The sequence below is a fragment of the Bison bison genome, unplaced genomic scaffold (assembly GCF_000754665.1).
Source record: "Bison bison bison isolate TAMUID 2011002044 unplaced genomic scaffold, Bison_UMD1.0 scf7180017864490, whole genome shotgun sequence".
NCBI lineage: Eukaryota > Metazoa > Chordata > Mammalia > Artiodactyla > Bovidae > Bison > Bison bison.
Genome location: NW_011495049.1, coordinates 7,078,934 through 7,100,259, shown reverse-complemented (window position 1 = coordinate 7,100,259; position 21,326 = coordinate 7,078,934). Strand labels below are relative to the sequence as shown.

The following is a 21,326-nucleotide window of genomic DNA, read 5'->3' as shown; positions in this document are numbered from 1 at the left end:
TCTGACTCCTGAAATGCTCTGAGCCAGTACTATTTCTTTTTTTTTTATAAAGCTTTGATTTTACTATTTCTACTATTTGTGTAATTCACCACCTACCCCAAATGCAGCTTTAGAAAGACTCCTATCAGCCTCGTAAGAACTATTAAATGAATATTCATCACTTAATTATGAACCGAGGTCATCACTAAGAGATGAGACTGTAGGCAACTTTATTTTCCTCTTCATACATTTCCTAGGTTTCCTGATTGGTTTTTTTTTATTGTGTTTTTGGAATATAAATCTGTGATTGTGGGTCACAAAACACTTACATTAACATATGACTATTCCAAACAGTACCTACCTTTACAGACATCTAAGGATGTGCAGGAAGTAAAGAACCCAAATTTCTATGGGTCCCTGAATGCCCCCCATTCAGGTGAGTGTTTAAGAGGGCTGCCTGACAGAGGCACAGTCATCATCTATTTGGTGCCTAAAGAATAACACAGAGGTAGTCCTGGGGGAGGGCGTGGGACTGGGGAATGGGGACGGGCAAGGGCTTGGTTGCAGTGATAGGAATGGGCAACAAGGAAGAGAAGTAGGTGGGAGCAAACTGGCAGAGAGCCAGGGAGCAAGTAATCAAATATGAGGAATAAAGGAAAAGTGAAAAAGCAGAAGACAGAACGCTTAGAGGAGTAAATGAGCAAGTAATAGCCACAGAAGGATTGTACTCGTGAGACCCATTAGTGGAATCAAAGCCAGAGATCTTTCAGAGGACCTGGGTTATCCTGGCCAGGAGACGGCGGTGGATTCAACAAGATAAAAACTGAAAGTCAGAAAGGGAATGGATGGGAAAAGACAGCAAGTTCTAGCTTTGCCATGGGCGGTCATGAGTCATCCAGGCAGATGGGTTAGGGCTGAGTGGAAGACTGCAGCAGAGACAGGTGGACAAGTGGGCTTAAGGGTCGTTTTCAGAAAGGATATAACCGAGGCTAAGAAAACTGAATAATAATGTGCTCGTGGGTAAGTGCTTCTAGTATTTAATGATTCTGTAAGTTGGAAATTTTAAAATACACTGGTAACTCATGTATTAGTCATTATTGTGAATTTTAGCTTTGAGGTAAAAAACCAAATGTTTCCTTGGCAGCTATACACTAATATGCCTAATCTATAACTGCTCATCTTGGATCCAAATAAGAGACTATATGCATTAGGTATGCACAGAAATCTGTACATCTGAATTAGAAGTGAACAATTTCAACACTGGTTTATAAAATAATATTGAAAAATATGTTAAGTGGTTTTTTTTCACATTTCATCTTATGTTTGACATGATGTTTCAACACAACTATGAGACTTGAAAATTTCTAAATTTCCTAGTTATTACTAGAAACAACTAGACTTTTTAGTTATTACAAATAAGTGAAATCATTAGTCTTAATGATTCTTTGCATTACCATTGTCATCAGTCTAATCTAATAACTGGGGTCAACTTATAAAAAAACTTGTTTTTCAGTCACGAAATTCCCATGGTGTGGCATTTGAGACTGGCTAAAGCCCTTATTCTTATTCCATTCAGTAGTTAAAAAGACTGAAGAGCAATTTCCAGGTTATTGGATTAGGCATTTGAATAGGTGAAACTATTTCCAGACCGCATGTTACAATTTCAAAGAACACTGGTACATTGAAAGTACATGATTTTGAATCTGGAAATGATTAAAGTACCGGAAAGTTTCATGTTTCATTCTTGATGCATTTAGCTTTAAATTCAGTCACTCTATTTGCTTTTCCTAATTCACCTTTCTACCAGACAACGATGACTATGTATAATGGATTTTGCACAAAATGTCAACTTACAGTGCCTTTATCTTCTAAAAAATATTCATATATATTTCATGTTATTGAAAATAGAAACTTATTCCAAAATTTAGATCTTGGTTTTTAAAGTTTATGTCATAATTTCACTGACTCCAGTCATTTTTATGAACATTTAATTTTCACAACAACCCTAAAAGACAGGTACTACTATTAACCCCACTTAAAAAGAGGAAGGAGCTTCCTTGGTGGCTCAGTGGTAAAGAATCTGCCTGCCAATGCAGGAGGTGCAGGTTCGATTCTTAGATCAGGAAAATCCCCCGGAAAAGAAAATGGCAACGCACTCCAGTATTCCTGTCTAGAAAACCCCATGGACAGGGAAGCCTAGTGGGCCCCAGTCCATGGGGTCACAAAAGAGTTAGACATGACATACTGACTAAACAACAAAGAAAGGAAACTGGGGCTAAAAGAAGTTAAGTAAATTGTCCAGTATCACACAGCAAGGAAAGGGAGGAGACAGGATTTGACCTCCATGATGGAGCTAGCTATACTGTCTATTATTGCCTCAAACATGTACAACATTTGCTCAAGAAACTTTGAAAAGATTTTGAAAATAAATGACAATGTCAGACCACTGCTATGACACAGTCCTTTGCATCATACTCATCAACTATCTAGTAATTGGAATCAGTTTATAAAAAATAAGCTATTTCAATCAATGAATTCCCACGGATTGACATTCAAGATTGGCTATCACCCCTGTTCAGAGGGGAGCTTTCAGACGACCTTATTTTTTCTAGTCCTCAGAATTAAAATTCATTTTGAGACTGAAAACACACATATTTATGCATATATGTTTGCACTCATGCATTGAACGTATCTAGTTGGCTGCCGTCTATGGGGTCGCACAGAGTCGGACACGACTGAAGCGACTTAGCAGCAGCAGCAGCAGTAAAAGTAATAATTGTTGCAACCAAAGCAAAACAACACAAACTTTCCAAATTGACTGTAATTGGATTATCTTCTACTTTCAGATTAAGGCCTGATTTCTTTTTAAACCACCTTTATTGAATAATTCCCAAACAGACTAACCAAACCAAACAACACAGAAAAATACTGCTGAAAGGCAAATCATTAATATCAACGTCAATACAGCAATAACATCAGATATATTAATAGCTGACAAAAGCGCCTCAAACATGTGGTTCAGAAGAAGCAATAAATAAAATCTAGACGTGAATCAAAGAGAGGGGTGGCTCATGATTGGTTTTCCTGGTGCAAGGAAAAAAAATACGATTTCTTCACTGTATTCAACCTTCTAGCATTTTTCATCATAGATGCTTTTTCCAACTTAGAGATATAGTAAACGTTTATGTGTAATAATAATACTCATCAATCCAAAGTCCTTTCAGAAATGGAATACTAGTTATAGAAACTTTTGTTTCCATTTTCACATATTACAAAGCTCAAGTCCTGTAGTAAGTATTTTTCGGTGGACTCCAAACATTAGAAAAATACAAAACAAGACAGCTGACATTCAAAACTGCAGTTCAACAAGCAATTCAATTTAACCCATTGTCCATTTTCCAGATGCGTATAATGGAAAGCATTGAACTAGGCAAGAGAGAATTCATAAATAGTGCCCTGCAGAGTTACAGTTGCCGGGACAGACAGGCAAGCAAACACGTAGAAGAAGACGAGATGCACGCACCAGGAGCAAGGGCGCTTGGAAACGAGGAGGAGAGTACACTCATTCACACTGGAGGGGAGAGGAGGGGAAGATGAGGAAATTTAAAAGGCTCTGATCTGAGCCTAGCAGGACAAGAGGACCTTCCACAGGCACCAGAAACATGGATGAGGGAATCCCTGGTCTCCAGGGGCCTACACATGTAAAGGCACAGAGGCAGACAATGCCAGGAAGGCAGGAAGCCAATACAGGGACGCAGTCTGTGAAGAGGAATGGAGGGGGAATTAGGAAGGCCTGGTGTTGGCAGCATGATAGTCCACTATTACTTAAAGAAAAATTAATACTTCAAGTCAGAAATGCGAAAGGTATCATATCCTCAAATATACTTCCAAACTTTAACATATGTGTGACTTCTCTCCTTGTAAATAAATAATGGAAAATAGAACAGCACGTGTTAAATTTTTTAAGTGTTCTGTGCAAAAATTAATGTGTGCAGCACAAATAATGTCTTGTTTGATGAGGTAAAAAAAATGTTTCAGGCAGCACATTTTGGTAGGCACTAGAAATGCAAATATCTTCAATTAATATTGGCACATTATAAACAGAAACCACATTAAAGGTTAATTGGAGTTCCAAATGTATATGCCACTCCTCCCCAAGTTCAAAATTATGACTGTGTACAATACACTGCCTGAAATCGACTCTGTGAGGGCATGTTCCCCTCCCTCAGGACACCTACGCACTTGCAAAGAATTTCAAGTGTGGTTTACTTCGTGTACTTTGTAATAAGAACCACAGAGGAATATGCACTGTCATGGCATAGCTTCTCTACAGTTTCCAGCATAAATATCTTCCACTCTTCAAAGGCTTAATTTACTGGGTGATGCCCCCAAAGCACACCCCTCAAACGTGATACCTTGGCCATCGCCAAAGTATGGCAGGGCAAGTTGAGACATTTCATCTAGCAACTGGAGTTACCAACTGAATCAAGTCATATCGTGTGGGGCCGATCCGGAAGTGCTGATGAAAAATGGGAACAAGAGACAGCTGTTTTCACTGCGGACATTGTCCCCTCTCCTATGGGAAAGGGCTTTGAGTGAGGCAAGTTTCTCTTGGGCCTTTGCCTGGATGTCGTCACCACCTGGCACTGCCACTCCAATCGGCCAGACCAATCTGTCCTCCTTGGAGCTGTAGAGAATGTCCGGTCCACTGAGGAGCAGGGTCCAGTCAGAATGTAACTTACTGTCCCACTCGTGCTTTACTAGTATTGTGTTGCTGTTTTTCATGGCCCCTGAAAAGAAACAGCACAAAGGTGGGCCTCAACCACAGCCTCGGCCAAGGCCATGGGGACGTCCTGCACGAACAGCATCAAGCAAACAGCCTAATCAAGCCTGCTCCACCACGCTTTCCTGGATCTGCCTGTGATAGGTGACGGGTACAGAGACCACTTAGCTGGTAAGTCCGCTGAACAGGGACTTACCTTGGCGGATGAAAGTCTGGCTGGTGTCCAGCAAAATATCACAGCCCTCGACGATCATTCTTTCTATGGCAAGGTTCTTCCTTATGTTTTCGGTGTCACTCACTTCATCATGCATGACCCTGTCAAATACAATACAGGACCACAGTGAGAGATCTTCTATTATCCCAGTGGGTAAGCAACAGAGCTCCATCTGGGAAGCAAGTGTTTGACCTTGTATCAGTTTAACTGGAGATGTAGGGTAAGTCACACTGGACTTCTAACCTTCATCAAGTCATGACTCAAAGCAAAGCAAATGGAGTATTCTGGAACCGTTGCTTATAAACGCAATAGGAAAGCAACACATTATTTTATGAACAGCTTCTTTCATTGAAATTAGGACGCCGTTTCTTAGAGGTGGAGCAAACTAGAGACCTTTATACTATATACACTATTTATATTTGTCCCTTATAAGTTAAAGGAACACAGCTGTAAAGAAATGCCTGAAACACTGAAAAGTCACTGATCAATCGAAAATATACATTCTCCAACTTCTTACCAAATATGAATACAAAAACGCAACTAACCATCTTCCTATTATAATGAAAGAAATGTGAATCTTTTCAAACTTAAACCAAAATGTGTCTAATCTCAATTATATAAACTTAAATGACATAAAATCATTCTCAAAGATTTTATATATATATAATTATACTTATTATATAAATGTTATATATATATAATTTTTTCTTGGTTAAAATTAATGTGCATGCTGATTTAGCACCATCTCAGAAGCTAGCATTTAATGTTCAGGGGAATCTGAGAAGCCGCTTATGTCTTGCTTCTTGTTCCCGTGGACATAAACATTCAGTTCAGTTCAGTCATGTCCGACTCTTCGCAATCCCATGGACCACAGCACGCCAGGCCACCCTGTCCATCACCAACTCCCAGAGTCTACATCAGGTCTTCACAAAAGACTAACATGCTACTTTGCCATATCAAGCCTTTATTATAAATTCTTCACGTACCTGGACAGTTCCTCTAGTTTGGATTTCGCAAACTCCAGACTTTTTCTCTCCACGTGCTCATGGGGTGTATGAGCCAGGAGTTCATGAAGCGTGATGATATACCTGGGGATCTAGAAGCAAAGCAAGGCCAGCGTGAGAAGGAGGGCTGGGTGAGTAACACTAGACCTTCTCTACTGCACCATCACCACTTCTGAAGAGCTCATCTCTACTCTGACACGTCTGGCTGTTTTACAAATATATTTTTAAAAATAGTTATTTATTTGGCTGTACTGGGTCTTAGCTGCACATCTGGGATCTAGTTCCCTGACCAGGGATCAAACCCAGGCCCCCTGCATTGGGAGTGCGGAGTCAGCCACTGGACCACTCAGTTTGAATATTAGGCTTCAAACATTTGTTTGAATCCCCACAAACAAATATTTTTAAGAAATACATTTAAAATGAACTATGTTTCAAACCTCACACACGCAAAAACTTCACCAAGAACACATGAAGATAATAAGGCACAAAGAAACAACTGTTTCTTTAGGTTTTTAATATAATCATACATTTCTCAATCATAATTTTTGAAAACTGGTTCATAGGGGAAAAGATACAGTTATCAGCAAGTCACTTGAGTCTGTATTTTAGATTTATTTGTCTGTTTACAATTTTTTAATTGACAATCCTATTGCAATGTTCTCTTTAAGAATCAAAATGTGGGAAAAGATATGTTTACCCTTATTACATTCTGATCCTGCTTTACCTCAACTCATCCTTCTAGCAGTAAGCAGTATTGCTTAATTAGATCATTTGTTTATGCTTTTATTAATGAACAGACTATCTACCTGAATTCTCTCAAAAGCAGAAACGCCACCAACCCTGTGGAGGATTTAATAGAACACAATGAAGAATTAACTCAAGTTAAATATGTTGATTTAACTTGACATATTTTTTACTGGCTTATAAACAAAAAATTGTTAGAAAGCAGGGGCAGTGGGTTTAATTTTAATAAAAACCTGCATGAACAACCGCTACCATAATGCTGTCCGCTATGGGTCAGATTGGGAGTTTGAGGTTTGCATCCAATCCTCCAGCAAAACATAAGGATCATTTCCCCACTTTATGGACAAGGACACAAGGCATGAAGAGGTTCCATAACTTGCCCAAAGTGGCCTCACAGTAAATGGCAGAGCCAACCATGAGCCCAGCTCTGACCAGTGCACTAGTCTAGTGGGTGTCTCTGCAGGGACTGGGGTCTTACTCAGCCTTTGAAAGGACCCCTAAGAATGAAGAAAGTAAAGCAGCTTCCCAAGACTCTGTGGGTAGCTCCTTTCATGTTGACCTGAGGCTTTGTCAGCTCTATCTACAAATCTGCTGTTCCTCTCTTGCCTTCACTGGGTCATTTGCTAATATTTACTGCATACCCAGATCACCCATGGGTACAGAGGGCAGTGCCCTAAGCGCAGACATCTATCAGCAGTTCATACTCTAGGATCATGTCCTAGAGACTGTCATCAAGTCAGGGTTTTGGAAGTGTAGTATCCTCAGTTATAGGAGGATGGGTCACAAGAGAACCCTTCCTCTGAAGCTAATGAGAGGAGGCTTTGTGACTCTCTACCCCATAAACTTCTCACTAAGACAGCTGGTTGGGCCATTCCTCTTGGTGAAGGCTGCTGGGATAAGTATGCTTTCAAATATCCCTTTTGTACAATGCCATGACTGATAAAAGTTTGCCTCTAAGTTAGTAGTTCTACAAGAAAATCAAGGCAATCAATAGCTAAGGTACTCAATTTTTCATAACAAGTGGAGGGCAGGAGTGGGAGAGCCTGACTGCTTATAATGTTCTGAAAATCCACAAAACCAAGCTCAGTCAATAGCTTCATGGTCCTCCCCAAATCATTAAATCTATTTTAGAAAGCTCCTGGGCTAAGTGTCAAGTGGATGGATTTGAAAGTAACTGGCCCATCTCACTTTCTGGTAGAGAAACCAAGAAGCCTGAAATGACCAAAAAGCAGGTGAAGGACTTCTGCAGAGAGAAATGGACAGCGCTCCAAAGAGCTCATCTGACATATTCAAGAACTGATTATAAATCTGTCCCCGCAAAAGACCTTGGAGCTTCCCAGGTGGTGCAGCGGTAAAAAAAATCCACATGCAAATGCAGGAGACATAGGAGATGTAAAAGACAAGGGTTCGATACCTGGGTTGGGCCGGAAAAATCCCCTGGAGGAGGAAATGGCAACCCACTCCAGTATTCTTGCCTGGAAAATTCCATGGACAGAGGAACCTGGTGGGCTACAGTCCATGGGGTTGCAAAGAGTCAGATAAGAGTGAGCGCTCATGCACGTGCACGCACGCGCGCACACACACACACACACACACCCCATGGGGTCACAAAAAGTCACATACGACTCAGTGCGCACACACACCCCCCAAAACCCAAGGATCCTAGTAAGTATTGTCTAGATGAATCATAATTCTTTCAATTATGAAATAATACTGTCACCTTTAGACACTAATTAGCTTGCTCTTTAGTTACAGTAAATAGGTAAGTAGAGAAGCAAGTGGTTACTTCCTGGAGGACCTCTAACAGCACTGTCCTTCTCAGAAGCAGATTTCATGATTTGCTCATCTATGGATATATGAGCAGCTGAAGACAATCTAAATAGTACTAGCCAAACCAGTTTTTGCTAAATAAAAATTAAGTTAATCACTACTGTATTGTCTATAACACATATCTTGGTAACACAAACTTTCTTGTCTGATATTAATAGTCCAATTAACTATTGGACTATAGTCCAATTCACTGCATCATCAATTAAGGATACATTCACTATAATTCCTCCATGTTTCCATAGCTCAGCCTAATTCACTCACAGTAACAACTGACCTACTCAACAAACAGCCCAGAAGAGGTGGAATATAACACTTCTCTAAATATACACAGGCTAAAAGTTTCCATTTACTTCTCTTCCTCCTTTGGCCCCCATACCAACTTTTGCCTCCATATCTAGAGTCGGCAGTGGCCTCTTGGCAGTACGAGCTAAGGTCACCTCTTACACTCTTGATCTAAGGAAAAAAGCATCACACCCCAGTCTTATCCCAAGGTGTCCAGCTTACATTGGAGCAAGGCAGATGTGCAGAAGTACCACTGCTAATACAATTTATGCAGAGGGAAGCAGACCATCTGAGGGAGCAAACGCCTCAGGGTTCCTCAGGCAAAGGACCAAAAGGGAACAAGAAGTATAGAATGAACCTAGCAAGAAAAACCTTCAAGTTTCTAGAAAGGGCAGTTTTCTCCCAAGTGTTCTACGTGGTCTCTCCTAGGAAGAAGACAGGAGGGAGAATAAGGCATTTGGGCAGCAACTCCAGCGTTTTCTGCTCTTGGTCTGTTCAAAATAGCTAGAGAGAAGGAAAACAGTTTTGGAGAAGCAAATAAATAAGAGCAGAATTCAGAGCTCTTTCAATTTGCACATTTCTTGCAGTTGCACCAATTCTGGCTAAATTCTTTTAAGTTTGAGGCTTCTTCCAGCACCCGCTGGTTACCCTAGTCTCAAAAAAAACCCAGACAATCTCAACATCTGACCCTTTAGCTTAATTCTAGGATCTGGAGGGAGGGAGCTGAGACTTAGAAGGTTAGTTAGTTACCCAGCTCAAATTTCTAGTCTGGTCCCCCAGAGAGCCAGGGCTCTGGGAGATATTTAGAGCTCAACTGTCCCAATTTTAAACTTAAGAAACAGAAATTCAGATTGGTTCAGTTAAGTTTCCCAATGCTACCACTGAAGGGAGAGCAGGACATGCAGGTCTCCTAAAACTCCCAATCCAATGGTCCCTTTTGGACATTATGGGAATTCATTCCCTGGGATCAATCAAAATGCCAAGTTGTTGTTATTGGGCTTAAACTCCAGGCGGAGAAAAGAAGGTTAGAAGAAGACTATCTCAGCATTTTTAAGAAATCCAAAGGCCTTTCCAAGGCCCTACATTCAACTGTTTAGACACCTGACCTAAAATTCAAGTACAGTTCTTGCATTTTAAACCACTGAGAGACACACGAAGGGAAATAAACAATACTTGAAAAGGCATTCGTGGGCTTTCAGGAAGGGAGTGAGGTTCCTCTCTGAATGTTCCATGCATCTTTCACAACCCTACCTTTGTTTATCCACCTGAGTTGAGGGTTGCTAGGCAGACAGGATTTAGAGAATTTAATCATAACCTAGAGCTAATTGCCAAAGATTCAAATAGAATCTCAGAACATTGAATAAAATTTTGTTTCACTCTAAACAAAATCTCAAATTATAATTTTGTATAAGGTTTTTAAAACTCATTTTTTTCTTTGTAGTTTCTCTTATGGAATATTTGTTCAGAGAGGCAAAGAGTTAAACAATTCAGTTCCATGGTAAAGAAAAAACACAAGGGCATTACAAAGTTTCACTATACTTAAGTTGTTACACATGCATCCTTTTGATTTTTTAAAATCTTACTAAACTTCTACAGTGACTTCCAGGATTTCAAGCAGGAGAGACAAACTTTAAGACAAACAATTATGAACCAGAGCAGCATCTCTCTCAGAGGCTATGAAACGATCAGCTGAGGTCAGAGATATCCGTTCAGAGGGACAAAGCCCTCCACAGAAACCATAACACACATGATTAGAAGAGTCGGTTTGCCACATAACAATTTGGAGGGCTGGATTGAAGCCCCACAAATTCCACAACGGGAACACTCGATGCTTTTCCAAAAGAACAAAATCAACACTTTTTAAAAGGATAGGAGATTCAATTCACATTTTGGCCTCTGCAGCTCTCACTAAAGAGTGGTGAAGTCTTAGATACAGGAAAGGCGCAAGTGTACTTGATCTTTGGGGTTGCTCTAACCCCCAAAAGTGAAGGTCGGGACAAGCCCTAGATTCACTGGAGCAACCTGACTAGGGGCCAGGAGCCTCTGGCTCCTTCGTCTCCCCACAGCCTCTGTGATGGGGAAGGTTCTTCTTGCGTTCTGCAGAGCTCCGGCCAAGGGAGACTCGGCAGCAACAAGAACAGGGCAGGAAAACAAACACCTTCCCAGCAGTCCTTCCTACCCCCCACCCCACCCCCCAGCCCCAGAACCTTTTATGCAACCAGCCCGCACTGGAACATTTGCACGGCAGCCTATTTCTGTAAACCCAATAATATTTTTAAACATGCTGGAGGAGGAGACTCCATGGAAGAGGTCTGTGAGGAATCTTTCTGCAGAGTGAAATTTGTGCTGCTTTAAAAAAAAAAAAAAAATCACTCCTGATTTAATTGTCTCAAAAATGCCTGGTTTTCTTACAAACACTAGACAGACTGGAGAGAATGTGTGGCAAAGATTTGTTTATCTCAGGGTCAAGCTCAAGATGACAGAGGAGGTGTCACAACCTCCCACAGGGAACACTTGCACATCTCATGCTGGTCACACTGGGTATCAGTCACATCGAGCTGGAATCAGTGACTTATAAGACACATCCTGGGTGACTTACCTGAAACATTGGATATGTCAAGAACGTCTCCAGCATCCTCCCCTCACAGGCAGGGTTGGCTTCATACTGTTTTAAGAGTTTGTCAAAGTCTCTGTTTTGCTTACAATTGGCGAGCACTTGGAGGCTGTACTGGTGATTACGCACAAATTCTTGATAAATGTTCAGCATGGGGAGCAAAATATCAAACAGATCAGCTGGAAAAAAGAAGCAAACATGGCCGTCTCTCAGTAAATTACCCACGGGACAGGGACAGACTGCTCACTCTGCAGGAATGGCAGAGAGCGGCCCCCGGAGCCAGGTTTCAGGCTACACGGCCCAGTGCAGATGCCAGAATGACTGACCTGGTAGAATGCACCCCTCGGCAGAGCCCAACTCTAGTCCCCAAAGAACCTTGACGGGCCACGGGGAAGAGTCAAAAAGGCAGAGTCCCTGTGCCCACAGAAGCTCCCAGGTCATCAGGGAAGTTCAAACAATTTAGGATGAATAACATTGAAACTGTTTTACTCTTTATTGCAGCCACATTAAGAGAAACTTTTCAAAGCATGCACTTACCTAAAATTAAAGTAGGCCAGTTGGCTATTCTTGCCTTCAGTCCTTGATGAAATATTTCGTGAAGAAACATGATTGTTTCACTATTAAAAAAAATGGAAAAAATAATATAATTTAATCACTATAAAGTATCTAGTTTGTTAAAGAAGTTCACTGAATCCTTAAAGCCTTAAGTACATGATATACATGTCTCTGAGGGCCTTGGAACCATACAATCAATAAAGACATGGATTATATCAGCCCCCAGAAAGCAGTTTATCTTTCAACAACACTAAAACCTCAATGAAAATTCTGAGCTAAGCCCCAAATACTGGAAGACAGTAAGCACCAAATCAGTGTCATATAGCCCTCTTTATCAACTTATAATATTGATAAAAACAGCTTTCTACTGTTAGGATGTAGCACTTCAACTGATAATCAGAAAATTAGTTAAGATCCTTCTCTTCAGATTTAATTCTAAATGATAATTCAGCCAACGTTCTCTCTCTTTCACTAAAATGAGTTTTGACAGAGAGAAGACTTGACAGACCTCTACCATAACCACTCCTAAAACCCTCATGCCAGAAAGGTAAAGGAATCTTCTGTAAAGAATGTAGCCTACATAAATATATTAGAATGAAGATTGCATCAATTAAAGATCCAAACTTCTAGAAGGTTTAAGAAGGGGAGTTATCAAAGTAATATTTGCTTTCTCCTCACTAGAATTAATCTACTGGAACGAGCTTTTGAAGGTTTTTCTGAACTAACACATCAACACAACCAAAAACAGGATTATTCATGTCAGTGACATACTTGGGTTTGTTATAAGTCAAAGTCCACAACAAGAAACATCAATGGGAAATCCTTACTTTCTGTGAATGGCCCATGGAACACGATAGATGCTCCTTGTAGACTGTGATTTGTTTTCTTTCATAGAAATTTTAACTAAGCGGTGTTTGTTGTTTTAGGATTTCAACCAAATCTACTTTGGTAGGTGTTGTAGATTAGTCCTTCAATCTCCATTCCATCGTCCTTCTAGGTAGAGAGGACTGGGAACTAAAACTACATTTTCCAGAGTCCCTTGCAGAGAGGGTTCTAGATGTAAATTCAGTCCCACCCATGGACGCACATAGTAAGACATGAAAGGCAGCAGCAGAGGCCATCTTCCTGTTACTGAAAGTCAGTCATGCACATGTGCTTTGGGGGCAATTTCAGTGCCTAGCCTCAGTGGTCTAGTTTCTAGGCACCAGTCTGATGTGGTTGAGAGGCCGCTGCGGTGGCAACAGCGGAAGCAGTAGTTTTCTAACCTCTGGGTTGTATTTGTGGTGCTGTGCCCTTGAATTCAGTGGTCCAGGCCTGCTGTCTGACTTGTGCCCCAGCCCTTCCTAAGGAACCTATAAGCAGTGAATTCCCTCCAATCACAGAGGAGGTTCCTCTTGCCTACACTGAAAACTAACTGGCATATCTACCTTCATATTTTGGTATTTAAATAGAAAACAGGTGAAACAATTCTTGGTGACTCCAATATGCGCACAAACAACATTCCAATGACCTGGCCTTTCTCGGGTGTTTGAATCTCTTTCTCCGAAGGTCTTGTCTTCCACTGACCTCAGACAACACTCTCTTAATCGTACCCTAGACCGACTCGTTGTCCATAACCGCATCCTCTCCCTTATCTCAGTTTCAGGGACACTGCTCTGTGACCATCCCCTTACCTCCGAGTTCATTATCTTTAGAAACCTGACTCCCCAAATCCCTTCCCACCATCAGGACCCGAGACCATTGATCCTGCTGCCTTATTACTGACCAAAATCCCCTCACAACATCATTTCCCATTCTCCACAGTTTAGATCTCATGGTTCAGTGTTATAACCCCTTCCTTGCACACACCTTCAACTCCCTTCTGTTTTCAGTTCATCATATTAGCCTCATACACACCAATACTAGTTAAACTCAACCCTTTGCCCACTCTTTACCTGCACCTATGCAGCTGAAGGTGGTTAAGAACAACATAAAACCATCCTGAATAGTCTCATTGTAACGTCATAGCCACAAGCCTAATATCTGCAGTTCTATTACATTTCCCTCATCCATTCACTGCCCTGTTCTCCTTGATTATCATTTCACACCTTTCCCTCTCTTCCCTGACTCCAGCACTTCCCTCCCATCAGCACTGCCACTTGCTATCCTTGATTCCTAACCACACGATGTGTCCAGGTATTATTCCTTCCCTGTCCATGCTCCCACTTAAAGTCAAGCTCTTGACTTGTTCACCACATTCTATCCACTTCTGCCTGTGCAAGTACCCGCTCCAGCAATTCTTCCCTCTCTTTCCCATATCCCTTCCCCCCGCCGCCTCATCACTGTTGGTGTCATTTTTATCCCATCTAAACACATGCACAAACACACACACAACTTTATATTTCTTTATTTACCTCCAGGTACCACTCTGTTTCTCTGATCCTCTTTATAGCAACCCTCCTTGAAACAGTTTTCTACACTAACTCTAATTCCAATTCCCCTTCTCACCAAATCAGGTTTTGGTCCCTCATCAAAATTGCTAATAAGTTCCAAGTTGTTAAACCCACAGTCAGCTCTCAGTTATTGTTTTATTTGACCTTTTGACATAGTTGTTTGTTCCTGCTTGCACTGGTTTCCAGGACAACCCATCTCCTGGTTTGTATCCTACAACCCTAGCTGATCCTCTTCATTATAATTTTTTGAAGGGGTACAGCTGCTTTACAATGTGGTGTTAATTTCTGCTGCACACAAGTGAATCAGCTATATGTATACATACATCCCCTTCCTCTTGAACTTCCATCCCACTACCCCAATCCCATCCATCTAGGTCAACACAGAGCACTAAGCTGAGCTCCCTGCTCTATGCAGTAAGCTTTTACTAGCTTTCTACTTTACGCATGGCAGTACACACAAGTCAATCCTAATCTTCCAGTTCACCCTCCCTGCTGTGGCTCTTCATACTCCTAACCTCTAAATGTTGGAATATCCCAGGGCTCAGTCCTTGGTCCTCTTCTCTCATTTATTTGTACTCACTCCCTTGGTAATCACATTCAGACAAACAACTTTAAACACTATTCATATGCTATTAGACTCCAAAATTTATACCTCCAGCCCTGAACTCCTCCCCTGAACTCCAGACTAACATCCAACCCTGCTCCCTTGATTTCTACATCTGGCTAACAGCATCTCAGACTTGACAAGTTCGAGATAAAAACTCTTGGTCTTTTCCCATAAACTTGTTCTTATGTCAATCTTCCCAATTTAATAAATAGCAGCTCCATCGTTCTAGTTATTCAGACCCAAAACCCTGGACTTTCCTTCAAAATCCACTTCAAACTCATCAGCAAATTTTATTGGCTCTATGTTAAAAACACACTCAGAATTTAATCACTTATCATTACCTCCATCATCTCTTGCCTAGATTACTGCACTAGCCCCACCTAATAGGCCTCCCTGCTACAGTCATCTCTCACCTGGTTTATTGAAATAGGCACAAAACTGATCTGCCCACAGTCTATACTCAAAAGAGAAAACCAGGGGGAACTTTTAAAACCTAAATCACGTCATGGAATGCTTCTCCTTAAAACCCCACCAATCTCTCCCCATCTCATTTAGAGTAAAAGAAAACATCTTTACAATGCCTTAACTGTTACCCCTCTGACATCTCCCTTCATCTGCTCTGACACTGGCAAGCCCGGCAGGCTCCAGCCTCGGGCCCTTTGCACAGGGCACCTCCTCTGTGTGCATCTCTCTCCCCTCGGGCAGCCACATGGCTTGCCTTCTCATCAACAGCAGTCTCTGCTCAAATGTTAACATTATCATTGAGGTCTTTCTAAAAACTGACTATAGAAAAACTATGGGACATTCTCATAATGTAATACCATGTAGCAATCTTTTGAAAAATAGAATACTGTCTCTATATATCAAATATGGAAAGATGTCCAGGACATACTGTTAAGTTTAATACATATCTGTAAAAAGCAGGCACGTGTTAAAGTACTTGCCTTTTGTGTTAGAGGGGGGGAAATAAAATTATATTCAAATTCGATTGACCTACATCAAGAAACACTGTAAGGCTATATAGAAAACTAATGAAAATAGTTACAGATAGCAAGTGAGGAAAATGGGGTGGGGAGAGACAGAGTTCAAAGCTGTTTGATGTTCTCATGTTGTTTTAATTTTTTTAACCATGTAAATGCATGGTTAAATGCATGTTTTTATCTACTTAAAAAACAAATAAATAACTAAAATGTTAAGTAAAATAGAATGCTGGAGTGGGCCGCCATGCCCTCCTCCAGGGAATCTTTCCAACGTAGGGATTGAACACGGGTCTCTTGTGTCTCCTGCATTAGCAGGTGGGTTCTTTACAACTATACCGCCTGGGAAGCTGAAGCAGCACTCAAAAACAAATAAATAACTAAAATGTTAAGTAAAATACCCTAACAGTCTTTCTCCCATCTCCCCTTTCCTTCTTTATTTCTTCCACAGCACTAATCACAATATAAAATACTGCCGCTGCTGCTGCTGCTGCTAAGTCGCTTCAGTCGTGTCCGACTCTGTGTGACCCCATAGATGGCAGCCCACCAGGCTCCCCGTCCCTGGGATTCTCCAGGCAAGAACACTGGAGTAGGTTGCCATTTCCTTCTCCAAAGCATGAAAGTGAAAAGTCAAAGTGAAGTCGCTCAGTTGTGTCCAACTCTTAGCGACCCCATGGACTGCAGCCCACCAGGCTCCTCCGTCCATGGGATTTTCTAGGCAAGAGTACTGGAGTGGGGTGCCATTGCCTTCTCCGATAAAATACTGCATCTTTCACTTATTCACTGTTCATTGTCTATATTCCCACATCAGAATTTAAGTTCTATGAAGGCAGGGACCTTCTGCTTTGTTCACTGATGAATCCTCAGCAGTAAACGCACTACAAATATTTATTGAGCAAATAAATTTACTAAGAGATACTCAGACCCTCTGTTAATTTTTGTTCTTCCTAAAGTACTTCTGTGTAAGTTACATGTGAAGACCTATTAATCACTTCCATTTCCCTCAGGTTATGAAGGAGGTAATTTTCCCCAACACACACACAACGACAAGATGTCAGAGGGGTAGCAGTAGGTAATGCCATGTCAAATAGAAAAAGAGAGAGAGAGAAAAAACTAGATGCGAACATACCAGATAAAAATAAGAAAACATGGGCTAATAATGAAACACCAATGACAGCTTTCTTATTTTCAATATCATAAGCTCGTACAGGTGAATTTATGATACCTCTTCTTTTACGAGTGAAGTAAAACTTCCTTTAAAAACTACAGATAGGTTTTTCACACAACTTTTACTTATCCAAGACAAACCTGTTGAGAAAAATACTGCTGACGTCGTCGTGGCTGATGGGGGGCTTCTTGGAGCTGGCCGCCATGCGCAGGGGCCTCAGGAAGCCATTGACGAGGATGTAGAGCTGGTGAACGTACTCTGACTCGGCCTCCACCATGGTGAACACGATCTGGTTTCTCTTCCTCATGCTTTCGGCGTGAGGAGAACAAATGTAATCCTGCACGATGGTCTTCCATTTCCTTCTACATAACCACCCTCGCATGAAGCTCTGAACCTACAGAGCAGCGGTAACAAAACAGAAGTGAATCTCAGGGAGGGGTGAGGCAGGCTTCTTAAGCTGGTCGGTAGGGTGTCCGTCCTGTGCCGCGTGTATCGTGCTCCTTCACTGGAGCACTGGTGGGCCCACCACAGAATAAATAATGTCAGGTTTGGACCAGATAGCAGGAAAAAAAAAAAAGATGAGTTTTAAAACAATACTTTTCCTCAGCTTTTCAAGTTTCTTCAATAACTTAAGCTGTTTAGGCCTGCCTAGAAGGACAACAGAATATAATAATATTACACATATTTAGTTGTTAACATTTCAAGAAAGGAATAAATCGAAGGCTTATTCTTTAACAACATAAAGTCAGGTATTAACATTTTTTAATTGTGGTAAAAAAAAAAAACACACGCATAACATAAAACGTACTGTCTTAACCATTTTTAAGTGTATAGTTCAGTAGTGTTAAGTAAAATCACACTGTTGCACGTACAGATCTCCAGAACATTTTCATCTTGTGAAACTCAAACTCTATAATCGTTAAACAACTCTCCATTTCCCCCTTCCCTCAGCCCCTTGTAATTCCCATTCTACTTCCTGTTTTTATGAATTTAACTACTTTGGATAACTTACATAAGTGGCATCATTCAGTATCTTTTTGTAACAGGTTTATTTCACTTAGTATAATGGCCTCAAGGTTCATCCGTGTTGTAGCATGTGTCAGGATTTCCTTTCTTTTTAAGGCTGAATAATATTCCACTCTGTATATGTATGTGTATATAGATATATAACATTTTGTTTATCCTTTTATCTGTTGATGAACATTTGGGGTGCTTTCACCTCTTGGCTATTACATATAATGCTGCAATGGATACAGGAGTACAAGTATCTCTTCAAAATCCTGCTTTCAATTATTTTGGATAAATATTCAGAAGTGGGATTGCTGGTAGTTCTATTTTTAAATTTTTGAGGAACCACCATACTGTCTTCTATAACAGTTGAGCCATTTTACAATCTCACCAACAGAGCACAAGGGTTCCAATTTCTTCGTATCATCAACAATACTTGTTATTGGGTGTTTGGGGTTTTTTATAGTAGTCATCCTAATGGGTGTGCGATAATATTACACTGCGGTTTTGATTCGTACTTCCCTGACGCTTAGTGATGTTGATCATCTTTTCAAGTCTTAGTGATTTCTCTAAAGAATCATCTTTGAAAGAAATGTGTATCATCTTTGGAGAAATGTCTACTCAAGTCCTTTGCCTATTTTTAAATTGGGTTTGATTTTTTGTTATGGCTATTTGAGGTTTTTTTTTTTAAGCTTAAAAAAAAACAGTGTTAGACATCAACTCATCTGACCCCTTCTTTTTACAGATGAGTAAACTAAATTTCTTGGTTAAGTTACACAGGAAAGCTACAACCAGGCTTGCCCTTCTTTTACCTGCTTTTTGTTAAGAACTATAAGGACTCTCTTTCTCAGCCACATGGGCAAAAACACACACTAAAAATTCACAATGGTGTTATCTTGTGGGGAAAAAAATAAGAAATAAAAATTAAAATCAATGTTGTAGGAAGATGGAAGCCCCTAAAACTGATCTGAATCCCCAAGATAGGATTTGAAAAATAACAGGCCAACTGGACAAAGTGTGCTAGCCTTTGCATTTCAGCCAACAAATGTTTACTGAGCATCTTTTAAATGCCCAGGTAAATGCTGAGAGCTAAACAGAGAGGTCGGAGAAGGCAATGGCACCCCACTCCAGTACTCTTGCCTGGAAAATCCCATGGATGGAGGAGCCTGGTAGGCTGCAGTCCATGGCGTCGCTAAGAGTCAGACATGACTGAGCGACTTCACTTTCTCTTTTCACCTTCATGCATTGGAGAAGGAAATGGCAACCCACTCCAGTATTCTTGCCTGGAGAATCCCAGGGACAGGGGAGCCTGGTGGGCTGCTGTCTGTGGGGTCGCACAGAGTCGGACACGACTGAAGTGACTTAGCAGCAGCAGCAGCAAACAGAGGTGTATGTCATATCCCGAACCCAAAGGCTCTGCCACTTAACCTACTGGGTGACCTTGAACTCTGGGCTCCATTTCCTTATCTACAAAATAACTGACCCCAAAATCTGAAGTCCTTTCTAAATATAAGAAAAATTATATGATAATTTATTAGTATTTGTTATATCTAAGCAGTAGATTAAGCAACAAAGCAGGTTGCAAAGTCATACATAATTGAAAGCAATAAATTACTATCAAATCATCTTTAGTATCATTGTTTTCTTCTTAACAGATTATTTTCCTTTTTTCTCATACTATTTCACCCATATGGTCTCAATTATCATGCATTTAAACAACTATTCTTCTTTTGCAATATTTAAAAGTGTCTCATTTACCAACTGATGTCAGCAGACTATCAATTTTCATAATAGGCATTCACACAGTTGTCATATCTCAAGCAATAAAAATTAAAAACACATTTTAGTAGAATTATGTGGAGAAAATTATATGCATATTATTTGGATAAATCATATGGGAAATTTCTGTGAACCAATTTCAATTTTTGGTCTCCTGAAGTTAAAAAATTATGTTGCTATTTGTAAAGATCAGCATAGAGTATCTAATTCATTTGTGGGACTTCCCTGGTGGCTTCGATGGTAAAGCCTCTGCCTACAATGCGGGAGACCCAGGTTTGATCCTTGGGTCGGGAAGATCCTCTGGAGAAGGAAATGGCAACCCACTCCAGTACTCTTGCCTGGAAAATCCCATGGACAGAGAAGCCTGGTAGGCCATAGTCCATGGGGTTGCAAAGAGTCAGACACAACTGAGCAACTAACACACACACACACAATTCATTTGTAAACATCCCTTTCCACAGAGACGTTAGTCTGATTGGGGACATAAAGGGAAATCGAGTCAAATTCAAAACCTGTTAACAAATTTAAAAGTAAGGTTTTTAAAAAATTATTTCCATTATGAAAGAGGAAGACAGGAAACTATAAAATGTATTTTATCATTATTCCTCTATTTAACAGAAATATTTTCAAAAATCAACTGAATTTGTGTTAAATAAAAGAATCTGCCTGCAATGCAGGAGATCTGGATTCGATCTCTGAGTCAGAAAGATCCTCTAGAGAAGGAAATGGCAACCTACTCCAGTATTCTTGCCTGGAGAATTCCACGGACAGAGGAGACTAGTGAGCTAGCTACAGTCCATGGGATTGCAAAGTGTCCGGCATGACTTGAGTGATTAACACAAACAAAATCTATTTACTTGAGCAATATTGCCTGCTGTGCAAAAGCTGGCTTGTTTACTTCCTAGCATTTTCTACAACAGGACAGTACTACAATTGTATTTTACTGATATCTTTGTTTATATGGAACTGCATGTTATTAAAAGAATGGTGATTGGGGGCAGGAGGAGAAGGGGACAACAGAGGATGAGATGGCTGGATGGCATCACTGACTCAATGGACAAGTGTGAGTGAACTCCGGGAGTTGGTGATGGACAGGGAGGCCTGGCGTGCTGCGATTCATGAGGTCGCAAAGAGTTGGACACGACTGAGCAACTGAACTGAACTGAACTGAACAGCATTCATCTTGTTACAATGACATAAACCAAATTTAATTTAAAGATTTTCAAATTCTAAGAGAGGAATGTTTTTATTTTGCTTTGTTATTTCTTGAAATCTGAAAACAGTGCAACTTAGTCCTAAGGAGCTTTTCTATTTCAAATTCTGAGCAATATTTAAAGCTTTATTGCAACT

At 40.6% G+C, this 21,326-nt stretch overlaps 1 protein-coding gene across 1 annotated transcript in view; it reads right to left on the bottom strand.

The window, feature by feature from the left end:
• Positions 1–21,326, bottom strand: part of RASGRF2 (Ras protein-specific guanine nucleotide-releasing factor 2) — a 267,751-nt gene that overhangs the window by 142,425 nt on the left and 104,000 nt on the right. Inside the window, exons 5-9 of the mRNA XM_010863390.1 lie at positions 17,330–17,583; positions 11,988–12,067; positions 11,436–11,629; positions 5,963–6,072; positions 4,959–5,077 (exon numbers count right to left, since the gene is read on the bottom strand). Of these exons, the coding sequence (XP_010861692.1) occupies positions 4,959–5,077; positions 5,963–6,072; positions 11,436–11,629; positions 11,988–12,067; positions 17,330–17,583 (757 nt within the window). The remainder of the gene's footprint in view (positions 1–4,958; positions 5,078–5,962; positions 6,073–11,435; positions 11,630–11,987; positions 12,068–17,329; positions 17,584–21,326) is intronic.